The 27,225-nt window shown below is 61.1% G+C and overlaps 1 protein-coding gene across 2 annotated transcripts; it reads left to right on the forward strand.

Annotated features, from left to right (window-relative positions):
- The first annotated feature begins 351 nt into the window (after positions 1–351).
- On the forward strand, positions 352–18,874 carry LOC112546408 (granulocyte colony-stimulating factor receptor-like). 2 transcript variants are annotated; one of them, XM_075902564.2, is made up of 15 exons: positions 352–2,248; positions 6,892–7,227; positions 7,768–7,888; positions 8,055–8,236; positions 8,545–8,696; positions 9,505–9,685; positions 10,458–10,540; positions 11,410–11,629; positions 11,990–12,172; positions 12,973–13,074; positions 14,064–14,210; positions 14,301–14,441; positions 14,852–14,948; positions 15,790–15,871; positions 17,299–18,874. In XM_075902564.2, exons 1-15 carry the CDS (start codon positions 2,194–2,196, stop codon positions 17,860–17,862), a joined length of 2,646 nt encoding a protein of 881 aa, XP_075758679.2. In that variant the 5' UTR covers positions 352–2,193; the 3' UTR covers positions 17,863–18,874. The 2 variants fall into 2 exon arrangements, with proteins under 2 accessions (XP_075758679.2, XP_075758678.2); XM_075902563.2 differs by lacking the exon at positions 352–2,248 and having other exon boundaries at positions 2,260–7,227.
- The last annotated feature ends 8,351 nt before the right edge of the window (positions 18,875–27,225 follow it).

Raw genomic sequence — 27,225 nt, forward strand, 5'->3', positions numbered from 1 at the left:
GCCATTTTTAAATCCCCGCTGCTTCGAACCCCGTGTAGCGCGGCTACACGGGGCTCGAACTAGGTAGTTCGGACTAGGGTGCCTATTCCGAACTACCGGTACACCTCGTTTCACGAGGAGTAACGGTAGTTCGGAATAGGACCCTAGTCCGAACTACCTAGTTCGAGCCCCGTGTAGCCGCGCTACACGGGGTTCGAAGCAGCGGGGATTTAAAAATGGCGGCTCCCCGCTTATGCTAATGAAGCCCGGGAAATTCAAATCCCGGGCTTCATTAGCAAGTGCGGTATGCATACATTACCCCGCTAGTTCGAACTAGCGGGGTAGTGTAGACATACCCTGGGAGAGCACCGGGCTGTGCCGGTCTTCCCGGCTGGCCCCAGGCACAGAGGCGCGGAAATCGCCGCTGTTCTCGGGATGGGGAAGAACCTCTTGCTGCGGACGGGACGCCCGAGAGGGGCTTGGTAACCCGCAGCCACCCGGGCAAGCCGAATGAGCCAAGGGCTCGCTGCTGCCTGGGCGCTGGGGCCTGATCAAAGGCCACTGGAGCCAGCTGGGGTCGGGTCTGCAGCGCAGCAGCGCGTCCCTCCCTGCGCTGGAGACCTGGGCAAGCGGGGACTTTGCTTAAGCTCCAGCGCTAGAGTTTTCCTCCCTGCGCCCCAGGCGGTGGCTGAAACGGCCCGATGTGGATGCCGCGAGGGAAGCGCTTCCTTCTGCAGTTAAATCCTCTCCACTTCCTTCCTGCGCCGTGGGTAGGCGCCTCTGGAAAGGCTGGCTGATGTTCCTCCTCCTCCTGGAAGGGTTGCAAGGGGCTCTGGGGCTGGGGGTTCATTCTCAGCACTGCCACTGACTCAGCGCACATCCTTGGGCATGTCACTGTCTCGACTCTGTGCCTCAGTTTCCTTGTCTAAGAATGAGTGATTCTCTTCCCCTAACTTACAGTGTCTGAGGGGGTGGTAGCGAGTCTGTAATTAGTGCCTGACGCGCTATCCTCGGCAGAAAGGAGCCCGTGAGTGGGAAATCCGATCGCGACTGAAGGATCAATCGCATTGGGGGGGTGGCTGCCCACGGAAGTCTCCTCAAGAGCCACTATTCATCTCGTTAAAGAGCCAGTAACTGGCAGCGCTAATCGCACTCTGTCGTTCCAGCCAAATCTTCCCTCTCGACAGAGCGGTCCTCTGGAGAGAATGGAATCCCCGCCAGGAGCAGGAGAGCTCTTGCTTTAGGGCTTGGAATTTGCCTCACCCCATCCCCACCCCCCAAACAAAGCTTTGCCACAGGCACGCTCGGAAGAGCCTAGTGACCCGGCTCGGTTCAGGGAGGGGAGGCTGAGCCCATTGCTCCCTGCGTGGGGATGCCAGTGACTTGCTCAGTTACAACAGGGATGCTGAAGGCTGCAGCTCCCAGGGCAGCGTGGGGGGTGGCAGGAGACCGGCCCAGCCCCATGGAAATGCCTCCCTGGCTGGCATCCAAAAGGCACTTTCGAAGTCCTCCCAGGAGCGGGCCTGGGAGACACTGTGTCTGTTCACAGGCTGCTCCCAGGCGGGCTGAGCAGAGCCCACCCTATGCTGGGCCAGCCAGGGCTTCTGCGGCTTGGGAGCCCCCAGGTGTAGGGGGCTGGGGGAAGCAGGCAGAGGCCAGACCCTGTCCCTGCTGAGCGAGTGAGGCAGGGACGCCCGTGGGCCTCACCGCAAAGGAGTTCTGTGCTCGCTGGGTAGGGATACCGGGAGCTGTGGGCCCCGGGTGAGAACCTACAGCCAGAGTCCAACCCTGCTTCTAAGCGCTGGACCCAGGCTGTGAGAGGAGGAGGAGCCCCCATCGCCCAGGGGAAGTGCTGAGGCACAGAGTGCGGATCGGGTTTATTTAGTCTCACGCCCTGCCCATCACCAGGGAATCTGGCTGCTCCCACAGGTTCATGGCATTAAAGCTGCTTTTGTGTCCCTTTCTAGCCCAGCTTATCCAGAACCAGGAGGAATTGTTCCAAACCCTGTTGCTTTGCGGATGCGGATGCGGATGCGCCTGCCGCTTTCCGAGGGCCAAGGGGGATACGTTCACTGGCATCAGTGGTGTCACTCCTGATTCACACTAGGGCAAGGGGGATCCGGATCAGACTCCTGTTGTCCCCTTTCCCCTGCCCCCCATTTATTTTTGTAAAGGTTTCCCACCAAAGCTGTCGTTCGTGACGTGACATCAAGAATGTGGCTGAATGTGATGCTGCCGTGGATGTTCTCATTTGGCATCTCCAGGTCCGGTAAGGAAGAGGGGGAGGAGGCGGGGACATGAGGAGTGTGGGGGGGACACGAAGCAGAGTGTAAAGTAGAGCAACCACCGGGCTGCTCTAACTCGCGCCAGCATCCAAGCAGCAAGCCCCCGGACACAGTGAGCGCAGAGACAGCTGCCTTGTTCCCTGCACCCCCTCCCTCCGCCACGCGCAGGAGTGGAGTCCCGCAGATTTGCCCCAAGCCAGGCTCGGGGAGAGTGAGAAACACCCAGAGGAGCACAAAGGCTTTTGACCGGAGATGGAAAATGGGCTGAAGCGAGGAGGCTGATGGATGCAGCAGGTCGCCGCCAGCCCCACACACCTGCTGACTGTTTCAGTGAGCTTGTTTATTCCATCTCCGGATGCCGGGGCTGGTTTTCCGTGAGTCACGGCTCTGTGCCGGGCCTCCCTCTGCTGCTGCTGTGTTGTTTCTCTAGGGCAATTCTGCTGTTTGGTTACATATTTTAAGTCCCCCCCCCCCCGTCTTTCTGAAGCAGAAGGTACATTGTGTGTGTCACTGGCGTAGGGCCAGCCCCGCTCCGTAGCTCTGCAGGGATTTGCTTCTGATTAGCACTGAAAGGTTTCCTCTTTGTGGAGAAAACATCCCGGGATTAGCATGCGGCCCCGAGGTAGCAACCCAACTGCACCAGATTGGAACTGATGGTGGGCAAATAGCATCCCCCTGGCTTCCCAATTGGGCCAGGCATATTGGCATGTTTGCAGGGGGAGGGATGCCATTCCCACCTACGAGCGACACCGATTTCAGTACCTGGTTCCGTGCCCTTGTGTAAGCCGGAGGCACTGAGACAGGGTGCGCTGCGGTGCCGGAAAGTGGCCTAGTTTGAATGTCCAGCAGCTGAGGATCCATTTGTCACGTACAGGAGGGGACACGCACCTGGCAGATGGCCGTCACCAAGCTTCTACCCCACTTATGCCCAGGGCAGGGAGGTAGATGGTGCACGGAGCTTCTGCTAGTTCTCTGCACCGGGTGAATGTGTCCCCTTAGCGCTTCCCTCTTTAAAGGCCAATCCTGCAATGCTCTCGCGAGTTCGACAAGTGGCCCTTGCCCTCCCTGGTACGAAGATAAACCTGCCCCGTTCCAAATGCCGTGCGTGCTGAAGCGTCCGATGCTACCGATTCTACTTCGTCTCCGGGTGATGCTCTTCCAGCCGGCCACGTTCTGAGCGTGCGAGCAAGGTTTTAGTCTGGGAAGGAATGCTTGTCGTGATTTGGTTACAATGGTCCTAGGTGGAAGGAACCATGGGGCATCTGGCTTTGGCCTTGGTCTCTAGATAACAATGAATCCCTGAGGCAGAGTTACTCCCAGGGAGCCCGGCCCTAGGGCTGAGCTGGGGGAGCTTTCCATGGAAAACCTAGGTGCTGCTCCTCTTTGCAGTAGGTACCGAATCCCAGGGCGGTGCCATAGCAGGCCCTGCGCAGCTGCGGACACCTCCCAGAGGAGAGGTAAAAGTAAGGCCCGTGGCATCTGAGCTTGTTACAGACCCTGTAGGTCTTTCTGCAGCAGAGCGAGAATCTTCCCTCATCTTCCATCTTGATGTCAAAGGCAAGACGCAAGCCAGAGCAGCCTCTGCCCTTGGTCCCCGTCAGCCTTGGGACGCTCCCGCCTGCCCAAGGAGTCGCCGGCTGGGCAGTCCCTGATCCTACTCTGCAGTCGCATGGTGCTGGGGCTAGGAGCTTGCTCCCCCCCCTCCCCCGGCAGCAGGCCGTCTCCAGTCTGTTGTCCCTGCTCCTTGCGGTTGTCAGGAGTGGCCGGTGTGCTGCCTGGGCCAGTGTCTCACCGTTCGGCTGCGTCCTTGCCCCTCTGCCTGTCGTACTGGCACTGCTCAGCTGGCTGGCACCAGACTCTGAGGAGCCCCCAAGGACCACAAAATGGAACAAGGACCAAAGGCGCCAGGCCAGGCCAGTGCAAACAAAGCGCAGTAACAGCTTCCCAGGCCAGTGCTACAGGTGGGCCAAGAACGTGGGCTGGTGACCAGGGCCGCGACTCAGACAGTGGCATGGCCTCCGCCGCTGCCCCTCGGCCGGGCACAACGCCGCTGGGTACAGTTGTGCACCCAGGGACAAGCAAGTCCCCCATCACTGCTGACGTATCAGGGTGCCAGCCCGCCGTACCTAGAGCCAGTTACCCTGTAGGCTCGCTATCAGCCACGCAGTCAGTTCCGAGACTGTCCTGAGCCAGGGTTGGTTCATTCCTGTTACCTGTGAGGGGTTTCTCCACCGGGTGCCCTGTTACTGCCCGGCCTGTGCCTCGCGCCTCGCGCCTCGCGCCTCGCAGGTACAAACGCTGCTGTGAAATCAGCCCCGTTCTTGCCGACGTCCGCGCGTGGGGCCTACCTCTTGCTCACCGTTTAATTCGGCTTTATATTAGCAAAGCCTTGACAGTGCTGTCTAGGCTGCAGGCCTCGCTCCAGGCCGGTAGTACGTGGGCTTGTGCTTCAGGGCCCCATCTTCCTACGCTCATTGCAGGTGGCTGTTTCCCTTTCCAGTCCCGCCACTGTAGAGCTGCCAGAGAACCACAGACTCCTAGACTCCTAGAACGCTAGAGCTGCAGGGCCCTCGAGAGACCAGTGAGTCCAGTCCCAGCCCTCACGGCCGGACCCAGCACCACTAGGGTCGCCAGGTGTCTGGTTTTGAACCGGACCGTCCAGTACTGGAGCTTTCTGTTGGGGAAACAAATTGAGACACTAGAACTGTCGGGTGTTTTCTAACTCAGATGGGATGTGGATTGTGAAGTCATGTCCAGCGTGTCCGGTACTTTTGTTGAAACCATCTGGCAGCCCTAAGCACCATCTAGATCATCCCTGCCAGGCGTCTGTCCAACCTGCTCTTCAATATCTCCAGGGAAGGAGATTCCACAACCTCCCTGGGCAACTTCTTCCAGTGCTGAACCACCCTGATCCTCCTTTGCTTCTATTTAAGCCTATTGCTGCTTGTCCTTTCCTCAGAGACCAAGGAGAATATTTTTTCTCCCACCTCCTTGTAACACCCTTTTAAGTGCTTGAAAACCACTGTCATATCCCCTCTCAGTCTTCTCCTGTCCAAACTAAACCAGCCCAGTTCTTTCAGTCTTCCCTCCTAGCTCTTGCTCTCTAGTCCTTGAATCATTTATGTTGCGCATCTCTGGACCTCCAATTTCTCCACATCCTTCTTGAAATGTGGCGCCCAGAACCAGACACAAGACTCCAGCTGAGGCCTGATCGGCGCAGAGTAGAGCAGAAGAACGACTCCTCGTGTCTTGCTCACAACACGCCTGTTGGTCCCAGGAAACTTGTCACGTCGCACACACGTGCACCACGTGAGCCGGGGGGATCCCTGGCTTGATGGCTGACCCCTGTGGCCCTCTGACGGCTGCGGCGTTGGCCCCAGCCCCTCACCCTCGTAGCCTGCACCTCACTCGGCTCTTGCTGGGTTGGCGAGCGAACCCGCTCTGCACTCCTCTCGCCAGAGAGCTGAGCCTGCTCTCCGCCCTGGGCATGCAGCTCAGAGCCCTGCTCCTCGGGACGGGCCAAAGCTGAGTGGGGCTCGGACCCCCACGTGCCAGGTTGCAACGCCACTCGCTTGGGAGCCGCTTAAATGGGGATCTTGGAAAAACTGCCCCTTTTGCCCCTCCCCAACGTCAGGCCGCTCTGCTGCCCACAGTCCACACTGCACATATTGTATGTTTGACGGCAAGCGCCACTGACTGCCCGCCTGGCCCCTGTCTTGTTTCTTTTGCCTCAGCTCAGTTCCTCCCCTCCTGCCTCCCGCGGCAGCCTGTGGCCCCATCTGCCCATGTGTGTTGGGGCTTGGCGCTGGACTTGCTGCAAGACGGTAGCACCCCGGCAGTGCTCGACCCTGTGGCCTCTGCCCAGCTCTCTCCACCTCCCCCAGGCTGGGTGCGTGCACGGGGGTGGTTATCTGCCTGCCTCTTTGTGCTTGCAAACGGGTGCCTGAGGCGGGGTGGGTGCTCCAGACAACAGCAAGTGGGTGGCCGTGATTCCACCGGCTTTGGGGCTGCAAGCGGCCTCCATTCGCACAGACCCGGGTTCCCCGAGCGGCTGCTGCAATTCGGCGTGTTCCCAAGAAAAGCAAATCCAGGGCCTGTCTGGATTCTTCTCCCTGGCTCCACCTAGTGCCCACGAGTGGGTACTGCATCTACTAAGTGTCCACACTGGGCAGTCCGGCGTCCCCTCCATGGGCCGCTCAAGTGTGCTGACTTAAGTGAGTTTTCCAAGAGCCTGGGAAAGCCCCGGAGCGGAAAGCAGCCAGCGCCTGGGGGGCCTGCTCCGGCCAGCGTGGAGGCAGGTTTCTAGTGCAGGTTTTGAAGAGGAGGAAAACGGGCCCAGACCAATTCCCTGCCCTGGAACCCTCCTGCAGGGAGCAGGCGAGACCCTGGTCGCTTTCACCTCCTGGCCCAGTGCAGTTTTGCTCGATGGGCGGGCCTGGCTCTAGGGTAGCACTGAGCATGCCCCCGCTCTCTCGGGGCTCCGGGCAGCCTGCCAGTGTAGGTGCAGCATCCTGGGAGCAGGGCTGGGGGCTAAACCAAGACAGGCCCGTTCTGGGGGCCCACAACCTGTGTCCGCCTGGCAGAGACCCCAGCTTCCCTCTTCTCTGTGTCCTGCCTCTCTCCCCAGGAGCCAACAGCCCCGGCAGTAGGATCCCTACGCCGCAGCCCAGCTGTGGCATGCTCAGCCTGCATCCCCCCGTGGCCAGCCTCGGCGCCCCTTTGATGGCCTCCTGCAGCCTGGATCCCAGCTGCCAGCAGATGGGCCATGCCCGCCCGAGTGACATCGTCTGGAGGCTGAATGGAGAGAGCAGGCAGCTGCCGCTGAGCCAGGGCGCGGCGAGGAACGGCACGGTGGCTGCGGTGGCCGTTCTCCGGGCAGAGTGGCCCCGTGGGGAGCTGAGCTGCTACCTGCCTCACCGGAGCCATCTGCACCTGCTGGGGACAGCGGAGTACCAGGCAGGAGGTGGGTGCAGAGCCCTGCACTCCCTGGCACGGAGGGAGGAGACGCTCCGGGTTTGGCCTTCCACAGGGCTGGCTAAGGGCGCGCGGCTCCCACTGGCAGCACCGGCCGAGGGGGGTGGTCTGCCAGGCTGGCAGAGAGGCTGAGTCCCTGCCAAGCTCATTGGCTTGTCCAGTCCAGGGGGGTTGGATGGAACGTTCCCACCCGGCGTTTATTCTGCTGGAAAGCGACGCGCGTCAAACACTCGCCAGCGATGCTGGAATCTCAGGGGGACACGACGTTCCCCTTGGCCTCCTCCCCCCCACTCTGAGTTTCACCCTTTGCCCTCTGCACGCGGTTCTCGCACACGCAGGCCGGAATCCCCTTTTCTCACATTCCATTTCAGAGGAGGGGGCCTGTTTTGGTTCTGTTTCGGGATGGGGTGGGGAATGGAAGCCCAGTTCGTGCCCAGCCCCTGGACCAGCTGCTGCACCCTGCGGTCAGAGCCGTCCCCTCCAGCACCGGACGCTGGTTCTATTGGCTGTTCCTTTTCCGCTTGTCCAGTCCCGCCAGGAGGTCTGCGTGTGGAGCGTTGCGTCAGCTTCTGGGGAGGGAACATCACCTGCTACTGGGACCCCGGGCCGGAGACCTACCTTCCAACCACATACACCCTCCACATCACCGAGTGAGTCCCCTGCGCCTGACAGCCAAAGGGCTGTCCCTGAAAACTGTAGCTACAGCTGTTGATCCCCCCCCCCCCCCCCGCGGCCTTGCTCAGAGCTGGCGGGTGCAAGGATGGGGTTGGATCCCCGCCCCTCGTGTTCCTGGCTAACCTGGGCTCTCTCCCGTAGAGAAGCAGGCCAATGCCTCTGGGAGGTCAGAGAGGCCGGGACGTGCGTCTCCAGCCGGGAGAGCCGCTCCTGCACCATCCCCGTGGAGAACCTCTTTGCCTCTTTCAGAGTCAGGCTCACGGCCGTGAACCCGCTGGGCCAGGCCAGTGCTGCAGGCCAGTGCGTGCATGGAATGAGCATTGGTAAGACCCAGCACCAGCGTGGGGAGCCGGGGTAGGGGCCCTGGGTCACCGGCAGGGGGCTCCCAGGTCCGGCTTGGAACCAACGTTTCCCTGCACACGCTGGGATGGCAAGTCGGGGCAGAAGGGGGTTTCCTGCGACGTGGCCCTGGGGAGCGCACTGGGCTAGTCCCGGCTGTGCCACTGATTCTCTGTGTGCCCTTCGGGCTGGCACCTCCCCCTCTCTGCGTCTGGGCAGAGCTGCTGGTCCCTGGCAGTTGGGGGGGACGGCTGCAGAAACGCCGCCCAGGCTTGTGTGTCTCCTGTCCCAGTGAAGCTGAGCCCGCCGGAGCTCAGCGCCACGGCCAACAGGAGCGACTGCTTCCACGTGGCGTGGCGGCCGCCCAGCGAGGAGCTGCTGCAGGTGACAGATGCGCAGTATGAGCTCCGGTACCGCGATGTGGAGGGGGCGCCCTGGAGGCAGGTGGGTGGCTGTGTGCGGGGGTGGGGGAGTTAGCTGCAGGAATGACACGGGGGGGGGGTGCTGGCTGGCTCAGCCATCTCGCCCTCCATCTATCCAGGCAGGACCCGGCTGGTTCAGCCCCCTAATCTAGTCCCTGGCCCAGCGCTCTTGGGCAAGCGCACGACGCTCCCTGAGAACCAAGTCCCATGCTTGAAACAGGGATGAACGGCCAGAATGTTCTAGCCCCTCCCCCCAACACACACACATTTACTCAGACCCGCCACCCCCCAAAAACCTGGCACCTCCTCAGCTTTCAGTCAGCAGCCCCGGGCAGAGCCGCCGGCCGAGGGGCTGGCCCGTACGTCTCCCCGCTCAGGCGGCCTGGGCTCAGAGAGCTTGAGAGAGTGGCAGCCAGTCCCCTCGCTCAAACCCCCGGTGCTTAGCCACCTCCCGTGCGAGCCGGGGGTGCTGGTGTAACTCACGGGGCTTGTGTTTCACGTTTCCCTCCCCCACCCCCACGGCTGACCCACTGAGGGATGAGCCTGTAACAGGCGCCCAGGGAGGGTTGACTCTGGCTCAAGCTGTAGCTGCTCCTGGTTTGGGCTCTGGAGGTCCCTGATTAGCTGCATCCCTCTGTGACGCTCAGGTGGCCTGTGGGGCCAGAGCTGGTGCTCGCTCCTTGGCTGGGCGACGGGGGAGGGAAGGGCCCAGCTGGCTTGATCTCCGGTCTAGCGCTGCCCGCCCTGCACAGCAGATCGGGGCTCCTGGGCAGAATCGGGGGCAGCTACAAAGAGGAGGGGTAACAAGGACCCGCCCCACCCCCGTGCAGGTGGAGGTCCCAGGTGCGGAGGCCGTGCCCGCCTCGAAGGCCGTGTGCGGCGTCTCGCCCTTCACCAACTACTCCGTGCAGGCGCGGGCGCGGTACCGGAACGTCGCCTTCCGCTGGAGCCAAGGGAGCCCCTCCTGGAGCGCCTGGAGCCCGGAGAGATTCGTGAGGACTCTGCCCGCGGGTAGGGAGCCGTGCTGCCCGCTCCAGCCCCTCCTGACCGCCTCCTCCCTCCCTTTGCAGCAGACCAGCCACGAGTAGGGCGCCAGGTGTCCGGTTTGGAACCGGACAGGCCGGTGTTGGAGCTTTCTGTTCGGGAAACACACGGAGACAATAGAACTGAGACAATAGAACTGAGACAATAGAACGGAGACAATAGAACTGTCCGGGACTTTCGAAATCAGCCGTGATGTGGATTGTGATGTCGTGGCCAGTGTGCCCGGTATTTTCGTGAAACCATCTGGCAGCCCTCGCATGAGCTGGGGCAGCATGGGCAGGGCGGGAGCTAGAAAACGCCGGCCAGACTGTCCACCCCTACTCCGCCCTGCCCACGCACAGTGCAGGGGCATCAATGTGAGTAACCCGGGTCACGCCGGCACGTAACTAGCATGCCCGAGCCAGCTGCCTGCGGTCACCCCGATCTCCGTGCGTGGGCAGGAGGCCCGCAAGAGGGCAGGGCGGAGTAGGGGTGGACAGTCTGGCCGGCGTTTTCTAGCTCCCGCCCTGTTAGACTGCCTGCTCCTCAAGGCAGGGACTGTCCGGGTAGCCGCTAGGCGAGCGCCACTGTCACACAATCCTATTCGCCACGAAGGGTTAAACTCCCGAGTCACTGCCTGGGGTGGCGGGTCTGGTCCGGTCTCCCCCGGGTGGCAGCACAGAGCAATCGGCGCTCAGCTCCTCCCTGCAGGGCCCACTCTCTGACGGCCTCTCCCTTCCTTTGCCATGGCCTCCTCTAGCCCCGTCCAGAGGGCCCGCTCTTTGGAGGAGACTTGCCAGGCCCGCGGCTGCCGACAGGAACAAGATCACTCTGCTGTGGAAGGTAGGGGGCTAAGCGAGGGCCCAGCCTGGGAAGGGCCAATGCCAGGTGCCCCAGAGAGCGTGAACAGAGCAGGGAGTCATCCAGTGAGCCCTCCCCTGTGGACCATTCCCAGCCTCTGGCAAACAGAGACCAGGGACGCCCCCTCCACCCATCCTGGCTAATAGCCACTGATGGAGCAAACCTCCATGAATCTTTCTAGTTCTTCTGTGAACTCTGCTAAAGTCCTGGTCTTCACAACATCCTCAGGCAAGGAGTTCCACAAGTCGACTGTGCTGAGTGAAGAAATACTTCCTCTTGTTTGTTTGAAACCTGCTACCTTCATTCCTAGGTGTGCAGGGTTGCACTCAGCCATATTAAAACGCATATCGTTTGCTTGCACCCTGCTTACCAAGCAACCTAGATTATTCAGTGTCTGTGATCTGCCTTCTTCCTTACTGGCCACTCCCCCAGCTGTACGGCAGCTGCCAGCTTTATCAGCGATGACCTTGTGTTCTCATCCTGCCAGCGACCAAAGCGCTTACTTAGCTCAGGGCCAAGGACCCCCCTAGAAACCCCCCCACGTGCTGCTGACTCTGTTTGCAGTTAGGAGGCAATGGAAGATGAGCGCGCTCCTTTGGGCTGGTTGGTTTTCCTTGGTAGCGGAAGGGGTTTCTCAGGATAAAATGGACGTTTTTGCAAAAGGTTTCCATTTCTGTCCAAAGCAATTGCAGCTTTTCATCGGGACTCTGAGACTCCAGAGGGCTTTTTAGTGAACCCCCAAATCCTGGGGGGAGGAGAGTCATTTCTCAGTCAGCTCTACCGTGTCCCTCAGTCCGGTGCTAGTGGGGGAGCGCAGCCCCCCCGTCTCCCTGCCGCTTTCTCCCTTGCAGCCCCTCAAGCCACAGGACGCCAACGGCCGGATCCTGACCTACCGGCTGCGGTGGCAGCAAAGGGGGCAGCCGGCTGCCCTGGAATGCCTCACCCGCTCCCTGCACTACACCCTGGAGCTGCCGGCCTCCGAGGAACACACCTTCCTCCTCACCGCCACCAACGCCGCCGGCGAGTCGCCCGCCACCAAGCTGCGGCTCCCAGCGGGGCCGGCCCAAGCAGGTTCGGCTGCTCTCTGCGCCCCCCGACACGGGGGTTCACTCGCAAGGCAACCTCTGGCTGGACCGGGGTGGCCAGGCCTGGCCTTGGCTGTGCTGGGGAACGTGGGAAGGGCCATGCGTCTGGGCTCTTGGCTACATGGGGCGGCTCCCAGCTGGAAGGGGACATTGGGTTCTCATGGGGGGAGCCCATAATGGAGCATGTGTGCACAGCGTGGGCCCCGGGACCCACTCGGCTCCATCTCTCCCCGCCCAGGTGTTGCTCCCCCTGACCTGTTCCCCCTTCAGAGCAGGGCCTGGGGGGAGAAACTGTCCTGCCCATGGGGCCAGGCCTCCCACTCCGCTCTCCCCATGCTCCTTCCAGTGCCGCTGCCGCTGCCAGTCCTGGTCTCTCCAGAGAGCGACCGCAGCCTCCTCCTGCAGTGGGATCCGCCTGGCTTCGCTGCACCCGCCTACGTCTTCGAGTGGGGCTGGGCCTGGGAGACCCGGGGGCCCAACAGCAGCTGGCACTATGAGCCGGGGAACATCAGCAGGGTGGTCCTGGCAGGTGAGTGGCTGTTGCAGAAGTGACGGGGTGGGAGGGCAGGAGGAGGGGAAAACCGAGTCAGGATCCCCCTCCACACTCCTAGCCAGGACTTCACATCAGATCTCGTTTCGTGAACAAGGCTGTGCGGAGCGCTGTCACTGCATGCGGCACTAAGGCAGCAAGAGACGGGTCTTTGTCCTTTAGTAAGCGGCGAGGATAAGAACCTACTACTGCTCCCAGCTTGCAGAGTTACTCCCTTAGCTCTGGTGCTATGGGCTCATCAGGTCCCACGTTGGAACCCTGTTGGCAACCCAAGCACGGCTGTAGGACAAGGTGTGTCCAGCCCGACGGCAGGCGCAGGCTGGGGAGGTGGAGAGATGGGGGCTTGCTGGGCTGCCTGGGGGAGGCCACACCAGGTGGGGGGCGGATGGGACCAGGCGGGGCAGCAGGAACAGGAGTGTGGGGCTGAGGCCTCAGAGGGTGCCAGGCGAGGGGGGAGTATAGGAATTGCCAGCTGGGAACAGGCACCTGTAACCATAAGCGAAGCTGAGGGCTTCGTGGGCCTGGGAGGGAGGGGAAGGGATTCCTGCCTGACCCCTGCGATCAGCAGATACCCAGAAGCATGTGGGTTGAGGCTTCGTGTGAGGTGTGCCCCAGCGTAGAGAAACACCCATTTGTGTGTTTGAACCCCCCTTCCCCAAAGCTCCCCTGCAGCCTCTCGCCCTGTGGGGGCTACAGGGAGACCTGGGGGGCAGCGCGCACTCTGCGAAGTGGAAGAGCCTGGAGGTTTCATCATGGTTTGTGGCTGTTGTTTCCTCCAGAGGTGATCGAGCCGGGGTATCTCTACAGCCTGACCGTCTTTGCCTTGAGTGACGGAGCCGTGCGGGCTGTCGGCTCTGCGAGCGCTTACTCCAAGCAGATCGGTAAGCACGGAGTGTGTTGGGCAGACGTGGGCAGATCCCTTCCTGCCCGAGGAGACACCTGGCCGTGCTCCAGCCAGCCCGTGGGGAGGGCAGCTCACCGAAGAGAGCCAAGGGCTTGGCTGGGGAAGCATTAGCCTGGTGTGAGCTGCTGAGCTCATGTCCCCCAAGCCCTGAGGGTGGTTTGGGGAGCTCCTATGGGTATGTCTACACTACCCTCCTAGTTCGAACTAGGAGGGTAATGTATGCATACCGCACTTGCTAATGAAGCCCGGGATTTGAATTTCCCGGGCTTCATTAGCATAAGCGGGGAGCCGCCATTTTTAAATCCCCGCTGCTTCGAACCCCGTGTAGCGCGGCTACACGGGGCTCGAACTAGGTAGTTCGGACTAGGGTGCCTATTCCGAACTACCGGTACACCTCGTTTCACGAGGAGTACCGGTAGTTCGGAATAGGACCCTAGTCCGAACTACCTAGTTCGAGCCCCGTGTAGCCGCGCTACACGGGGTTCGAAGCAGCGGGGATTTAAAAATGGCGGCTCCCCGCTTATGCTAATGAAGCCCGGGAAATTCAAATCCCGGGCTTCATTAGCAAGTGCGGTATGCATACATTACCCCGCTAGTTCGAACTAGCGGGGTAGTGTAGACATACCCTATGAGACCGAGTTGGGGCTATCTGGTTTCTACACATTTGGGACTCTTCAGCCCTGCAAGGAGGTGGGAGTGAGGGCTAGTGGTTAGGGCAGGACTCCTGGGGGCTATTCCCTACTCTGCTACTGACAGCTGAATAGCCTTAGGCAAGTCACTTTGCCACGCCATGGCTCAATATGCCTACCATTAATGGAGCGGTGGGGAGGGATGGAAAGGGCTAATATTTGTAGAGGGCTTTGAGATCCTTTTGCTGAAAAGCCTAAAACACAACAGTTGCGAATGAAGGGGGGAGGCGGATGGAGCTGGTTAACCCTTTCCTCCCCACCCGCTATGTGGCTGCAGCTCCCTTCCGTGCCCCGACCCTGCACCCCTCCCGCATCTGGCCAACGCAGGTGGAGGTGCACTGGGAGGAGATCCCGCTGGAGGAGCGAGGCGGCTTCATCCGGAACTACACCATCTCCTACCAGGAGCAGGGAAAAGGCGCCCAGGGTAAGGCACCGACCGACCGGCTTTCTGAGCCTGCTGGCCGGGCCTGGGCTCACCAGCCAGGCCTGAGCAGCCGCGTCTCCTGCATTGCAGCCCTGGTGGTGAACGGCTCCGTCCGCCGCTGCCTCATTGCGGGGCTGGCCCCTGACTCCGTGCTGAGGGTGGGCATCTCCGCCAGCAACGACGGGGGAAGCGCCCAGGGCTCCGTCCTCACCATCAGAACCAGAAGCTTAGGTGAGGCGAGGGCAGATCCAGGCGCTGTGCCCTGGGTGGGGAGAGTTGGGGGTTCAGCACTGCTCCTGGGGGCATCCCCTCGCAATGTCCCATACTGGTCCTGCCCTCCCCGGGGTGAGCATCTCCCCCAGGCTTAGCTCCGCCCCCCAACCCCCCCGCAGCGTGCGAGACACAAGGCTTGTGACTCCGCTGCTTTGCACGGCCCTGTGCACCAGGGCTCCCCAGCCCGAAGGGTTACATCTTCCATCCGCCTTGCACGGGTGCAAGGGAGCATGCCGGGCAGCAGAGAATGGGAGACAGTCCCTGTGGGCTGTGGGTCTGCGCGTGGCACCAAGCCGCTGGGGAGCTCTCGCGCACGGGCCCCGGTGGCTTTGCCCCAGAGCAGTGGCCATTCCCTGCTTCCTTCCCAGACGACGACACGGTGGAACTGCTGCTCTCCTCCCTGTGCATGGGGCTCGTGGCCCTGCTCCTCGCTGCGGCTCTGGCCTGCGTCCTCAAGCACCCCCTGTACGTATGTTGGGAGCCCCTTGCCGGTCACCCTGGGAGGCTGAGTCCCCTGCACTGGGCCCTGTTGGCTCGGGGGGGCCGGGCCCGGCCGGGCCTGGCTGTGGGGCTCGCGCTTTGGAGCACCCGGCACGACGGGAGGGAAGAGTGCGCCCCCAGCCAGCGCTAATGTGGGGGGGCTGGGCAGCGGCGTGGGCGACTCAGCGGCGCGGGCAACTGAGCTCTGTGCGGCCGCGGGATGCGGCCTGTGGGGAGCATTTGCATTCAGTCTCCAGAAGGGTTTTGGTCCCGAATTGATCCTGCGGCACATCCCGGTGCCCTGCGTCCCTCCCCCTCCCCGACTGTGCCTGCCAGACGAGCTGGACACAAGGTTCCTCTCCCCACCTTGGCCCGAAGGACAGGGTGGGGCGCTGGGGGCTGCTAAAGAGCCGCCCCGTTCCCCTGGGTCCCACCCCATCCGCCTGCCAGGGGCCCGGCAAGCCCGGGGCAAGGCTGCACTGCAGGGGCAGGTGAGGGAGGTCCCGGGCGGAGTTAGGGTGGGAAGTGCATCCCCTTTGGGACTCCCACCAGCCCTAGTCCCTCCCCCGCCCCCAGGGCTTTTAGAGCCCATGCCCGGAGCCCGGTGCACCCGGGGATGGGACTTTGGCAGGTTAGTCAATGCCACAGGCACCCCATGATCAGTAAAGCCTAGAGGGCCGAAGCCCGATACAGTGAGCTCCGGAGTCAGGTACCTCGATCAGTCTCAGGGCTTAGGTGCCCCCCTCCCTGGGGAGACCCCACGGCTGAGCAGGAGGTGGAGGGAGGGGTTCCCTCTCCAACGTGCTCTGGCTGTCGTCCTCTCCAGAATACGGGGCTCCTTGTGGCCGCAGGTCCCTGATCCGGCTAAGAGCCACCTGGCCAGCTGGCTGCCACAGCAGATGTGGCCGGTGAGTGTCCGTTTTCCTGCCTGGGGAGCTGGCGGGGGCTGGTTAGTAGCCGCAAGTTGAGAATTAGCCGAAAGCTGCCAACAAGCAGAAGGCGCCGGCTGAGAGCGCAGCCTGGGCCGCCAGTGGGAGGGGGGCTCCGAGGAGAGCCGCAGCAAGAGGGGTTGTAGCTGGATGCCCAGCTTCCCCCAGGCAGCGGTGGCACTCGGGCGCCCGTAGTGCTGCCTGGCCTGGCACCAGGGGCCCAAGCTTGCCACATCCCAGGGTTTCCTTGGCTGGCTGCAGCCCCAGGAGGGCGTTCCACAAGGAGACTGGTGCCGGGCTCTGCCGGGCTCTGCCGGGCTGCAGACTGACCAAAGCAAGTGCCAGCAAGTGGCAAGGCAGGTGCGAAACGCCAGATCCACCGCGTGGGCAAGCCAGGAGGTCGGGCTCTGTGGCCAGCACCTGCTGCTAATACCCGAGCGTTGCCAGTGTGAGGTCAGCTAGGAACTCGCTTCACCTCTCTGCTGCCCCCTTCTTCCCTCCCTCCCCACCGGTTCCTGCTGCCTCCTGCCCGGACCTGGTCCCTGCCTCTGGCACATGCCCAGGGACCAGGCTGTGACGTCTCCCTCCTCCCCCCACCCCCCCAGGCTTTCAGGGGCCCATACGAGCTGGTGGTCGCGGCCCCACGGAGCAGGGTATTAGGGTGGGAGTGGAATGGGGAAAGAGCCCAGGCTGGGAGATCTCCGTGTGTCTGCCAGGGTCCACCCTCCCCGTGGGCCTTCCCCAGTGGCTGGGCATCGGAGAGCTGAGCATCCAGGACTGGGGCCCATTGTTCAGCTGCCCCATCACTGTCCCCACCCGGGGCAATGCCTCCGGCCCCCCGTCGGTGCCTGGCCTGCCCCAGCCAGGGGTACCCAACTTCAGCTGTGCTCCCTGCCTGCCTGCCAGTGGCCAGTACCACTGGGGGGGGCAGGGGGACAAGTCAGCCGCCGTGCGTCTTACTAGAATGGCAAATGGGACAGTCCCTGACGAAGGCCCCTGGGGGGCAGGGACCCACGTCAGATTGTGGCTGAATTCAGCAAATAGTTTCAGCTGGAAAAACAAAATGGGGGGGGGGGTTGTAATAGTCAAAGGAGTTTTAGTTTGGCCGTTTCGAAAGGAAACGTTTTGACTTTTTGTTCCCAAACGGTATTTTTCTTTTCAAACGTTGCTGCTTTGCTTTACAAAGTGGGCACCCCCCCCCCCCCATGAGCTGACAAAAAACCGGAGGGGACAAAATTGTTCCGAGTCCAACACGACGTTTAGCTCAGCCCCAAAGGAATTTGCCTGGGTGGGAGAAACCCCAACTCTTCCCACACGGATCCAGGCCAAACCATCAAGCTCTTTGAACGGGGGGGCCCTAACGAGGGAGTCACTTTGCTCTCCATGCAACCTCCTCCCCCTGGCAGGGCCCGAGGACCGTGCCGGCGGAGCAGGGCGGGAGGCAGCGGGCGAGGGTTTCCGACTCCCCGTCCCACGCACTCGTCTGTGGCCGGCAGGACAAGGGGGTGACAACGTGCAAGTCGTTCCCGGAGGCCGCGTGGGCAGCAGAGGCCTCTAGCGCAGGAGATAAATACAGGCAGCCCCTCCAGACCATCTTCGCCCCAGGAGACGTGGCCACCCCAGGCCGCTGCCCGACGGGAAGCCGAAGCAAGGTGGAGTATTCTGCAGTGATCGTCTGGGTGTATCCTGGTGGCACCCCACCGAGCTCCGGCGCTGCCTGGCCCCTGTGCACTCCCCAGAGCCCCGAGAGCGCTGGTACGAGCCAGGAGCCTGGCCGGGGGGTCTGCTTCCAAAACCCATCCTACGAAGCTCTGGATGGGCCGTGCTGGCGATCTGGCCAGCAGCCGGATGCGGGGGTGGCCTCCTTGGGTGCATTTCCGCTCCTGAGGACCGTGGTGGCGGAAGGGTCTGGAGACCCCCACCCTAACGGAGATCACCCTGGGTGCACATCCAGCCCTGTCGCACCCTAATGGCCGCTCCCTGGGCATGTGTGCGAGGAGGGAAGGCGAGCAGGCTGTCTCGCTGGACCCCCCAGGCGGGCAGAGGGGGAGCACGGAGGCAGAACGGAGGTGGGAGCGAGAGCCCTGCTGGTCAAAACGCGGCCTCAGTGATAGCGGGGAGGCGAGCAAACGGGGCGTGTTGAGCTGGGTCTCCGTGCACCAGAAGGGGGCAGGGCGGAGTCCCTCTTCCCCTCTGCTGCCGGCTTTTCCCCGTGTGTAGCCAGCCGGGGCCGTCCTGTCCCGCTCGCCTCGCCCGCTGATCGCCGATTGCACCGCGTCACTCCCTGGGCCGAGCGGAGCCTCTCCCAGGCGCTGGCTGCCAAGCTCGGCTCCGGCTCTTCGTTGCGGATCCCCGGTCTGTCCCGGGCGCCCATCCAGCTGTCCCGTCCTGCCAGTGTGTGACATGCCCCCCCCCCCGCTACATGCTGCATGAGCCGTGAGTGCCGGGGGGACTGTTCTCCCTTCCCGTGGCCTATGCGGGACCCCCCCCCATGTCATTGGGTCCCATAAGCCAGGTCAAGCTGCCGATCTGGTGGCTGCCACAAGATTGAACATGGTGAGTGGCCTGGAGGGCCCCAAACTCGTTAAAGGGGTTTCCTGCCCTTGCTCTCCATTCCTCCGTGGCTTCCGCGACCCACATCAATTAACCCCCCGGCTTTGCCGGCCACCTCCCTGCCGCTGAGGTTCGCTTGCCTGACGCAGGATCGAGCCGGTCTCCCTTATGGAGCTTTCGCTCCCAATTTCCCGTGAGCTTTGCCCTTTGGGGGCGCATCTGACTTTGAGTCCCCCCTCATCTGCATGGTTGTGGAACGGTTAAGCCGCACGTGTTTGCCGGCCCGTGTTGTTCGTGTCTGGTCCAACAGGGGTTGGATTGTGTCTTATTGTAACAGCTTGCTCAGCACCAGAGTCTTTGGCAAGGGGGGAACCATCTGTAATCATTTTACACCCGGTTATTAAACCTCCAGAAGTCGCTGCTGTTTCATCCCCCTCCTGTTTTCTAGCAGCCGTGGGTTTCAGACCCCTCTGCCATGCTGTGGTCGCTACTTATCCCCTGGCCTTGTGCTGCTTGCCGACACCTGCTGTGGTCTCATCCCCTCCTGACCTTGTGAGTGAGCACTGCAGGGCCGGGAGCGTCCCGTTGCTGCGTATGTACAGCGCCTAGCGCCAAGGGTGTTACAAGGGTGGCTGGTCCCAGATGCAGAGACATCCTCTCCTCCCTGGGCCTGCTCCCATTCAGCCTCGTGTCTCTGTGGCACCCCGTGGAGCTGACACCCTGGGCTCGAGGTTGCCCCCTTCCTTGCAGCTTGTGTCCCCACACCCGTGGGCAAAGTCGCTGTAGCTAGAGGCGAGATGGGGAACGCGGCGCGTGGAGCGTTCTGCACCTGCCTGGCCCACGGGCCGGGGCCCACACACGTCGCTGTCGGGCTGGAGGTTCGGACTAGTGTTCTCGTGGTGGTGGGGAACTGCTGCCTGCACGGATGAGCCCTCAGCTGAGACCAGGGCTGGGGAACCTTCTGGGGTCGGGGCCAGTGACTCACGGAAAAATCAGTCGGGGGCCACATAGAAGTGAGAGCCCCAGAAAACCCTCGCAGAGCTGCTTGGGGCTGCCTGGCTCAGGGGCCTCAGCAAAGGGACCCCCTGAGAAACACCCTTGCGCTGAGGATCTTTAAAGGGCCCTAAACAGGAAGGGGCAGGGAGCCCAGGAGCAGGGGTGGGCACAATATGGCCCACAGGCCGCCCAGCGTTTCTATGCAGCCCACCCAGCTGCTGAGCAGCGTGTACTGGCACCCTGTGTTCGGCTGCCCCTCCCCTCCCCCACTCCCCCGGCTCTCTCCTGCAGCCAAGCTGCTCCCAGGACCCACCTACGAGCTGTGCAGAGTGGGGAGAGAGGAGAGCTGAGATCTGGGTGTCACCCTGCCCCTGTTCCCCGTCTCTGCAGAGCAGTGGCGGGGGAGACGACAGAGCAGGACAGCTTTCCCTGTCTTAAAGGGACAGTCCTGGCCTCTCTCCAAAATTTACCAGCAGCAGCCAGTGTACACATGCTCTGTCACACACCTTGGGGCCTTGGGGTGCTGATTACAGACAGCCTGGGCTGCAGGAGCTCTGGCTTTGGTCCCCAGATCTGACACTGACTCTGTGACCTTGGGCAAGTCACTTCATCTGGAGTGAATGAATTCAATAGCCAGAGAGTCGGATATGCCAGCCCTTGCAGCCAGAGCAATGTTACACATGCCAGTGTTTTTAAGGCCAGATTAGCCATGGTCTAGGCATGCTTAATCCCGCCTCAGGCTAGGAGGACGGACTCTAGAGCCTACTGCCAGCCCTACTACATTCATTCAAACTGAGGCACTAGTCCAACACTCCCAGCCTCAGTTTCCCCAGCTGTAAAACTAACCTCACTAATCTTTCTTTTCCCTCACCCTTTGTCGGCCTGGTCTGTTAGAGCGTCAGATCTTTGGCACAGGGCCTGTCTTGCTCTGTGGCTACGCAGCCCCACTCTGGCCTGGGTCTTGTAGCACAACTCAGCAAGAACGGCAAAGAACTCCTGGGCCGAATGGAAGAAGGTCAGCGCAGAGTTGGTAACAAACCAGAGCCACTTGTTTAAACACAAAAATAAACCTAAATATAACCCCCAAAGAAAAGACGCTGGGGGTTGAACAAAGGCGAGCGAGACGCTGCCCAGGGGCTGTGCTGCCACGGAGGGAGAAGGACAGCCGGCTGCCGGCAGTTACAACAAACCCTGTGGCCTTGCATTGTGTGGGAGCAGAAAATCCAGGCGTTGGAGCCAGGAGCCTCAGCTGTGAAGGCCCTTGGCAGGGACAAACCGGGAAACAATTGAAAACGGGAACAAAACAGTGATGACAAGGAGAGAGAAAATTAATTAAAAGGCGCGGTGGGGAGGGGCCGAGCATCCAGCCTGACGTCTCCACGTGGAGGGTGAGAATCGATGCGTTCGGGGGGGGGGGAGGTACAGTCCCCCCACCAGCTGGGCTATGGCAACTCCATGGGACCTGCCCTCCAAGGCCTGCCCTCCAGGAGTCCCATCCCGGTTGCAGAGTCTGGCTGCAGGGGCAGTGGAAGGGGCTGCCCCCGGTTCGTACCTCTGGTCTCAGCGGGGTATGGACAGGGTTCAGCTAGTCTGGCCCCCTGTCGCTGCTGCGGCAGGATACACTGGCTGGCTTGTCCTGAGCTCCCGGGGCTGGAAGCAGACCCCTAGCTCCAGGCGTCAAGCCCCAGCGCCATCATTCCTGCCCTAGGATGCTTGTGTACGGAATAGACCGGACGCAGGCCGGGAGGAGGGGAGGGATCGTCTCTGTTTTACCGTTGGGGAACCAAGGCACAGAAAGCTGCAAGCAACTTGCCCGGGGCAGCCTGGGGCCTTTGGGGCAGAGCCGGGAACTGAGCCTGCATCGCCGAATGCCCAGGCCCTGGGGCCGCCCTCGTCCAGTGGGTGCTCAGAGGAAGCTGGCTCCGTTTGGTTACCGAAAAGCAGCTTTTCCAACAGCAGGCACTGAGAGCTGCCTCCGGGCTGTGCGCAGGGCTGTCTCCCCCGGGACCCTTCCTGCCTAGGAAACATCACAAGCAAAGCAGCACTGGAAACAGGAAACGACCGACCCCAACACCCTTGGGCACCCTCCCTGTCACCTTTCCATGGCCAGCTTGGCTGAGGAGGGAGAATGTGGCTGCCGATTGTAGAGGGGGCCGCTTGTGCTAGGGATGTGCAGGGTAGGGTGAGTGGCGCTGGTGGCTATGACCCAGGTCGCAGAGGGTATCGTAACAAAGCCAGCCCGAGCAAGGCCCTTGACAGCTGTTAGCATACAGTGTGCCACAGCCGAAGTGGGAGTGAAATACTAGCCCCTTTAGTGCTAATCATCTGAGTTAATGGAGACTCTTCATGAGCTACTTGCAGTACAGGGCTTATGACACCTTCAGTTCAGACACCCTGCAGCAGAGGGCAGTACTGCACGTGCACACACTAAGGAGGTTATTACACCATTCGCCCTGGGTCATTTTTCACCTTTTAAGCCAGTCGGGCAAAGCTTCCCTGGCTCCCGGCAGGAAATGCAAGAAGTGCTCTGGGATTTTCCTGCCTCGCTTCGCTCCCACTTCCGTTTTCACCTGCCCACCCTTGGCTGAGCGGCGTTAGAACTGCAGGGCCCTACAAAGCTCCCCGCCTGGGCTCCCCGGGGGATGGACTCCTGTTCAGTTTTTCAAGGGCAGGCATATTCACGTAGCTCCAAAGGGAGGTGGGTATTTTCCAGGCGCTCAGCACAGGCTAGAAACGGCTTTCCCGGTCTCTCCCCGTCCCGGGCTCTGGAATGCTGCTGGCCCGGCCCCAGGGTTCACCGAAGGACTGGGACTGGCTGGTGCTGTTCAGGCTTCCCGCAGCTGCCTGCGTTGGCAAAGGGCATTCCCCAGGGGAGACAGCTGCAAGGGCTCGATTTGCAGAGGGTGGAGCTCAGCGCCGTCTGAGACTCGGGCCCCTTGCAGGTGGCTCAGGCTCACAAGTCACCTTTGAAAATCGTGGCCCTGCTTGTGGGGTTAACGTATTGCGCCGGCGAGATCGGGTTCAAGGCCATCGTATGCTTAAGCCCCTTGTTGCGTGAGAACATAGGAACGGCCAGACTGGGTCAGACCAAAGGGCAATCCGGTCCAGTGTCCCATCTGCCAACAGTGGCCAATGCCAGGTGCCCCGGAGGGAATGAACGGTGCAGGGAACCATTCAGGGATCCCTCCTGGCGCCCATTCCCAGCCTCTGACAGAGCTAGCGACACCCTCCCTGCTCATCCTGGCTAGTAGCCATTGATGGCCCTGTCTTCCATGAATGTATCTAGTTCCTTTTTGAACCCTGTTAAAGCCCTGGTCTTCATAACATCCTCTGGCAAGGAGTTCCACAAGTTGGCCGTGCGTTGTGTGAAAAAATACTTCCTTTTGTTCGTTTAAAACCTGCTGCCTCTTAATTTAATTTGGTGACCCCTAGTTCTTGTGTTATGGCAGGGCTCGACAAACTATCGAATCTACTCGCCCATGGCGAGTAGATTTCAGCTCGGCGCCCCGTTTACCGGAAGCACATGCATGCGCAATGCGGCTCTTGTGCATGTGCAGTGCGGGGCTGGCGAGCGGCTTTCCCCGCCGTTTGTCACGCCCTGGGAATAAGTATATAACTTTTCCTTATTTACTTTCTTATTTTCATATCTCCTGTTAGTCTCCTCTTTTCTAAGCTGAAAAGTCCCAGTCTTACTAATCTCGCCTCATATGGCATCTGTTCCAAACCCCTCATCGTTTTTGCCGCCCTTTTCTGAACTTTTTCCAATGCCAAGATAATTTTTTGGGGACGAGACGGCCACCTCTGCACACGATATTCACGATATGGGTGCACCATGGATTTCTCGAGCAGCCATAAGATATTCTCTACCCCCTTCTTCATGATTCCCAACATTCAGGTCAATAGGAATATTATGGGACGTGCTGATTTGCCAGGATGCTTTTTGCACGATCTGGAAACGTGGTGGCATCGGACAAGCCAGTCCATGTTATTTGTACCTGGATGCATGTGGCACTCACTGCAGAGCACAACAAGGGTGCCTTTTCCCAGGGCCTCTTGCGAGCGCATTGGAAACATTTGAGGTTGGTGTGTGTGTGGCGGGGGTGCCTGCCAGCTGTGCGCACAGTTCTTCCCTAGACGCAGAACTGCAGCCATTCCATGTACTTAGCCAGGTTAGTTAGTGAGCTCTTGGATATCGGCTTTCTGTGTTATTTTTGACCTGGCAACTAACGGGTTAATCCCACCAGCTCCTACAGCACTAGGGAGAGTTTGCTCAACAGGTGCCTGCCGCCTGCCTCGGCGCGGTCCCTAGGAAACGGACACGGTGTTCCAGCAAAACCCAGTACGACACATTGTTCCAGCGAATGTTCTAGCCTGCACTTGTGTCTAATACTAGAGGAGAACAGCTTGCGAGCTGCTGCGAGCGGGAAGGGCTGGGATGCATCAGGACACAGCAGCTGCCATGGTGGCTGGGAGGAGAGTGTGTTGGAGAAATTCTCTTTCTAGCGAATCAGGGACTTTTCCTGTAGACAGGAAGTATCTGCAGGGTTTGGTTCCTCTGCTTCCCCAAGTCCTGGGGTCCTGTCTGGGCCAGGCTCATGGCTCTGGATCGGGGTGGGCCGTGGGCCCACAAGTGCAGGAAAGGGTTGTAGCATTTCGGTTTGGTCTCACGTTCCGGTCCCAGGCTTCCTCCGACTCTGGGGCAAGTCACTAGCTCTCTGTGCGGCCGGGTCCCCGTCAGTGAAACAGGCTCATCCCTCACGTGTAACTTGTGATGGTGAGCTCTTGGGGGCAGGGGCTGTCCCTCCCGATGTGTGTGCAGCACCGAGGCCAGTGGGGCTGGCTCCTCTAGGACCGTGTTCCCGCCAGGAGTACATGCGTGCAGAGGTCTCCCGGGGGTATTTAGCTCCTCCAGATCCATGTTTCTCAACCGGGGGGCTGTGGTCTCAGTGGAGGTGCTAGGATGGGCAAAGGGAGGGTCACAAATGCAGGGCCGGCGGTGGTGGTGGCAAGCAGGCCAGTTGCTTAGGGTCCCACGCTACTGGAGGCCCCGTGCAGATAAATTGCAGTCTAATTTTGTGAGCAAGCGGGTTTTTCAGTGAAGGGAAATTGGGGGCTACGCAAGACAAATCCGACTCCAGAAAGATGGGAAGTGGCCTGGAACGAGACTAGGAGCCATTGCCCTAAGGGTGAGACCGATCTCGGCTGCGTTGCACACACTTGTTCCCAGCCCTGCGGCGCCCACATGCCAGCCTGGCACAGGCTTCGTTCGCGGCCGGAGAGGCTTGCAGCAAAAATGCTACCGCAGAGGCACTAGCTCTGTGCTCTAGTCACTGGGGCAGGGTCCTGATCCCCTTTCATTCCGCGCCCTCCATGAAATGCAGCGCCACACGGCCCGTCGGTGCCAGAGGGTACCGGTGCAAGAGTGCCCATGCCTCGTGGACGTGGGACTGAGGCTTCGAGGAGCCACCGGCTATGCCGTGAAACAAGGGCCCAGAGAGACCTCGGTCAGCTGGCTGCGGGGTGAGACTAGCAGGGCAGCCGCTGGGGATTGGGCTGGATTTCGGACTGGAACCTTGGCCTCGAGTACAGCGCAATTCGCCCTCTGCTACCGCCATCCCAAGTGAGCGCTAGAGCAGAGCACGTCTGTTACCGCTGCTCGCTGGGAGACAGCCAGGTGCTGTGGCTGCAGGTGGCTCTCCCGCTTTCTCCCCTCCGAGGGTCTGGCCCTGCTGTTCCTGGCCCCGGTTTGATTCCAGGGCCGGTTCCTGCCGCTGCAGTTTGGCAGTTCTGACAGCGGAGGGCACCATCGCTTCAGCTTGGCCGCGTTCTCGCCCTCCAGCCCCACGGTGAACCCATCCCGCGCCCCTGGCCTGGGCCCTTGTGCCTAGACTTGCCCAGCCGTGAAAGGCCTGCCTGGGCGCCGCAGGGCGAGCCCCAGTCTGCCTCTAGGACCTGTCTGAAAAGAGCCCACGTTTTCCATTGTTCATGGGCTTTCACTTAGCAAGTCCGAGGGATATCTCAACGTTCTCTGGCCCCGGGCACCGGCCCCTCCACCCGGCTTGTGCAACCCCCCTCCCCCAGCCCCTTTTCCACTGAAGCAATAGGTCAGAGGCGCCCGACCTGCTACAAGAAACGCTCCAGGCGATTGCAGCCTGTGAGCACGGTGTTAGCTGGGGGCTCCCGACGTGCCCCCTCCTTCCAGGCCTGCCAAGGGCTTGCTGGGAAGAAAAGCTGCAGCCGGGCTAAGTAAGCAGGCCAGCAACATGGCAGGACCCCCTGCATTCCCCGTCGATAGCAGGGCTGCGGCTGGAGCACGTCCGGTGTCCTGCAATGTGGCTGCACTGGCCTGGGGTGTTACAAAGCGTTTCTGCCAGGTCGCTCAGTCGCACTCGATGTACGTATGGAGCCTTTCCCCACAAGCTCCTTTGCAGACGGGGCTCCTGCTGGCAACCTGCTCAGCACACCCTGCCACGAGACGTGGAGCATATCTAGGGCAGAGGCCACCCACTTGCACCGTGCATGAACCGTGGGTGTGGGGACGTCGGTGCCAAGGACAACAGGGAGCCGCCCCCACTCCGGTGCTTATGGAAAATGCTCTTGGATCGTCAGTGTGTGCCTGGAGCAGGCCCAGGCCTTGCCTCGAAGGGCCCCCCAGGGTCAGGGGTGTGGCGCTCACGTTGCCAGCCGTGGAAGGATAAGCTGGGTCAGGCCGGAGGGGTTTGGCCCTGTCTCCAGGGAGGCTAGAGCTTCCAGGGCTGCTCAGGTCATACGCTGAGCCACGTGCCCTCTGCCACTGTCCCATTCGTCTCAGGGCACAGGAGGAGCTGGGGGACCCGGTGCTAGGAGAGGGGGTTGGAGGGTGATACTGAGCCTGATGGGGACCCAGAGCCAGCAGAGACGTGAGACTGCTCTAGGGGAGCTCAGTGCCGGGGGCTGGGAGAGGAAGGGTTTGTGTAAATAACCAGGAATCATCCCCCCAGCCTCCCTCTCGACAACGCTGGGGCACGCTGGGCATCCCAGGGACCGGCTAAAGCGCTGACCACTGGGTCCCCAGGCCGGCTGGGAAACTGCTCTTGAAAGAACCAGCAGAGAGGCCAGGCTGGAGCTGCCACCTTCCTGGGGGAGGGGGGAACACGGCTGCCCACCAGGGTAGGCTACACGGCAGCTGTGAGCGCGCCTCAGCCCCTGGCACCCTGGCCATGCTCCCAGCTGCAGGGTAGACCAGGGCTGCTCAACTTTGGAAGCCCCAGTGAGACTCACAGCACATGCTGAGGGCTGCAACTTAAGTGTGGTTGCAGGTACATGCAAATATATGTGTAAATATATGCAAATAGCATCTTTCACACTGACAGGCGTGGATACAGAGATAGGGCAAGACTACACAATGCGCAGGACCCATTGAAGTCAGTTCTGCTGATATAAAGACAATGCAACGTTTACCCAATATCCACCCATATGACAGCACTTTTAACGAGCAATGCCAGTCCAGGCATTTAGCTACTAAAATGCACGTCAGCCGAAGACCATTATCTTGACTAGTGTTTTGTTTTGGCTTCACAACAGTCCAGGCATTTAACTACTAACACACAAATCAACCCAAACCGCACCGTAAACCCGGCCGGCACTGCGGGCTGCGTGTTGAGCAGGCCTGGCGTAGACACTCCCCCGGGCACCGGTAGCCTCCCCGCCCTGGCCCATGCACTGACTTATGCCACATTCAAAGGGCGACTCGGCCATTCCGGGCGCCGTGGCACGAACACATTGTGCTCCACCAAGGCAAGAAA

The sequence above is a fragment of the Pelodiscus sinensis genome, chromosome 32 (assembly GCF_052426305.1).
Source record: "Pelodiscus sinensis isolate ZL-2025 chromosome 32, ASM5242630v1, whole genome shotgun sequence".
Classification (NCBI taxonomy): domain Eukaryota; kingdom Metazoa; phylum Chordata; order Testudines; family Trionychidae; genus Pelodiscus; species Pelodiscus sinensis.

What these genes read in the sequence shown, in the direction of transcription:
- LOC112546408 (XM_075902563.2), top strand. Translation starts at nt 6,690, where the DNA reads ATGGGCGGGCCTGGCTCTAGGGTAGCACTGAGCATGCCCCCGCTCTCT. An exon ending in AGCGGAGTACCAGGCAGGAG is followed by an intron (nt 7,228 to 7,767) that starts GTGGGTGCAGAG and finishes CCGCTTGTCCAG; the next exon opens with TCCCGCCAGGAGGTCTGCGT. An exon ending in AGATCACTCTGCTGTGGAAG is followed by an intron (nt 10,541 to 11,409) that starts GTAGGGGGCTAA and finishes TCTCCCTTGCAG; the next exon opens with CCCCTCAAGCCACAGGACGC.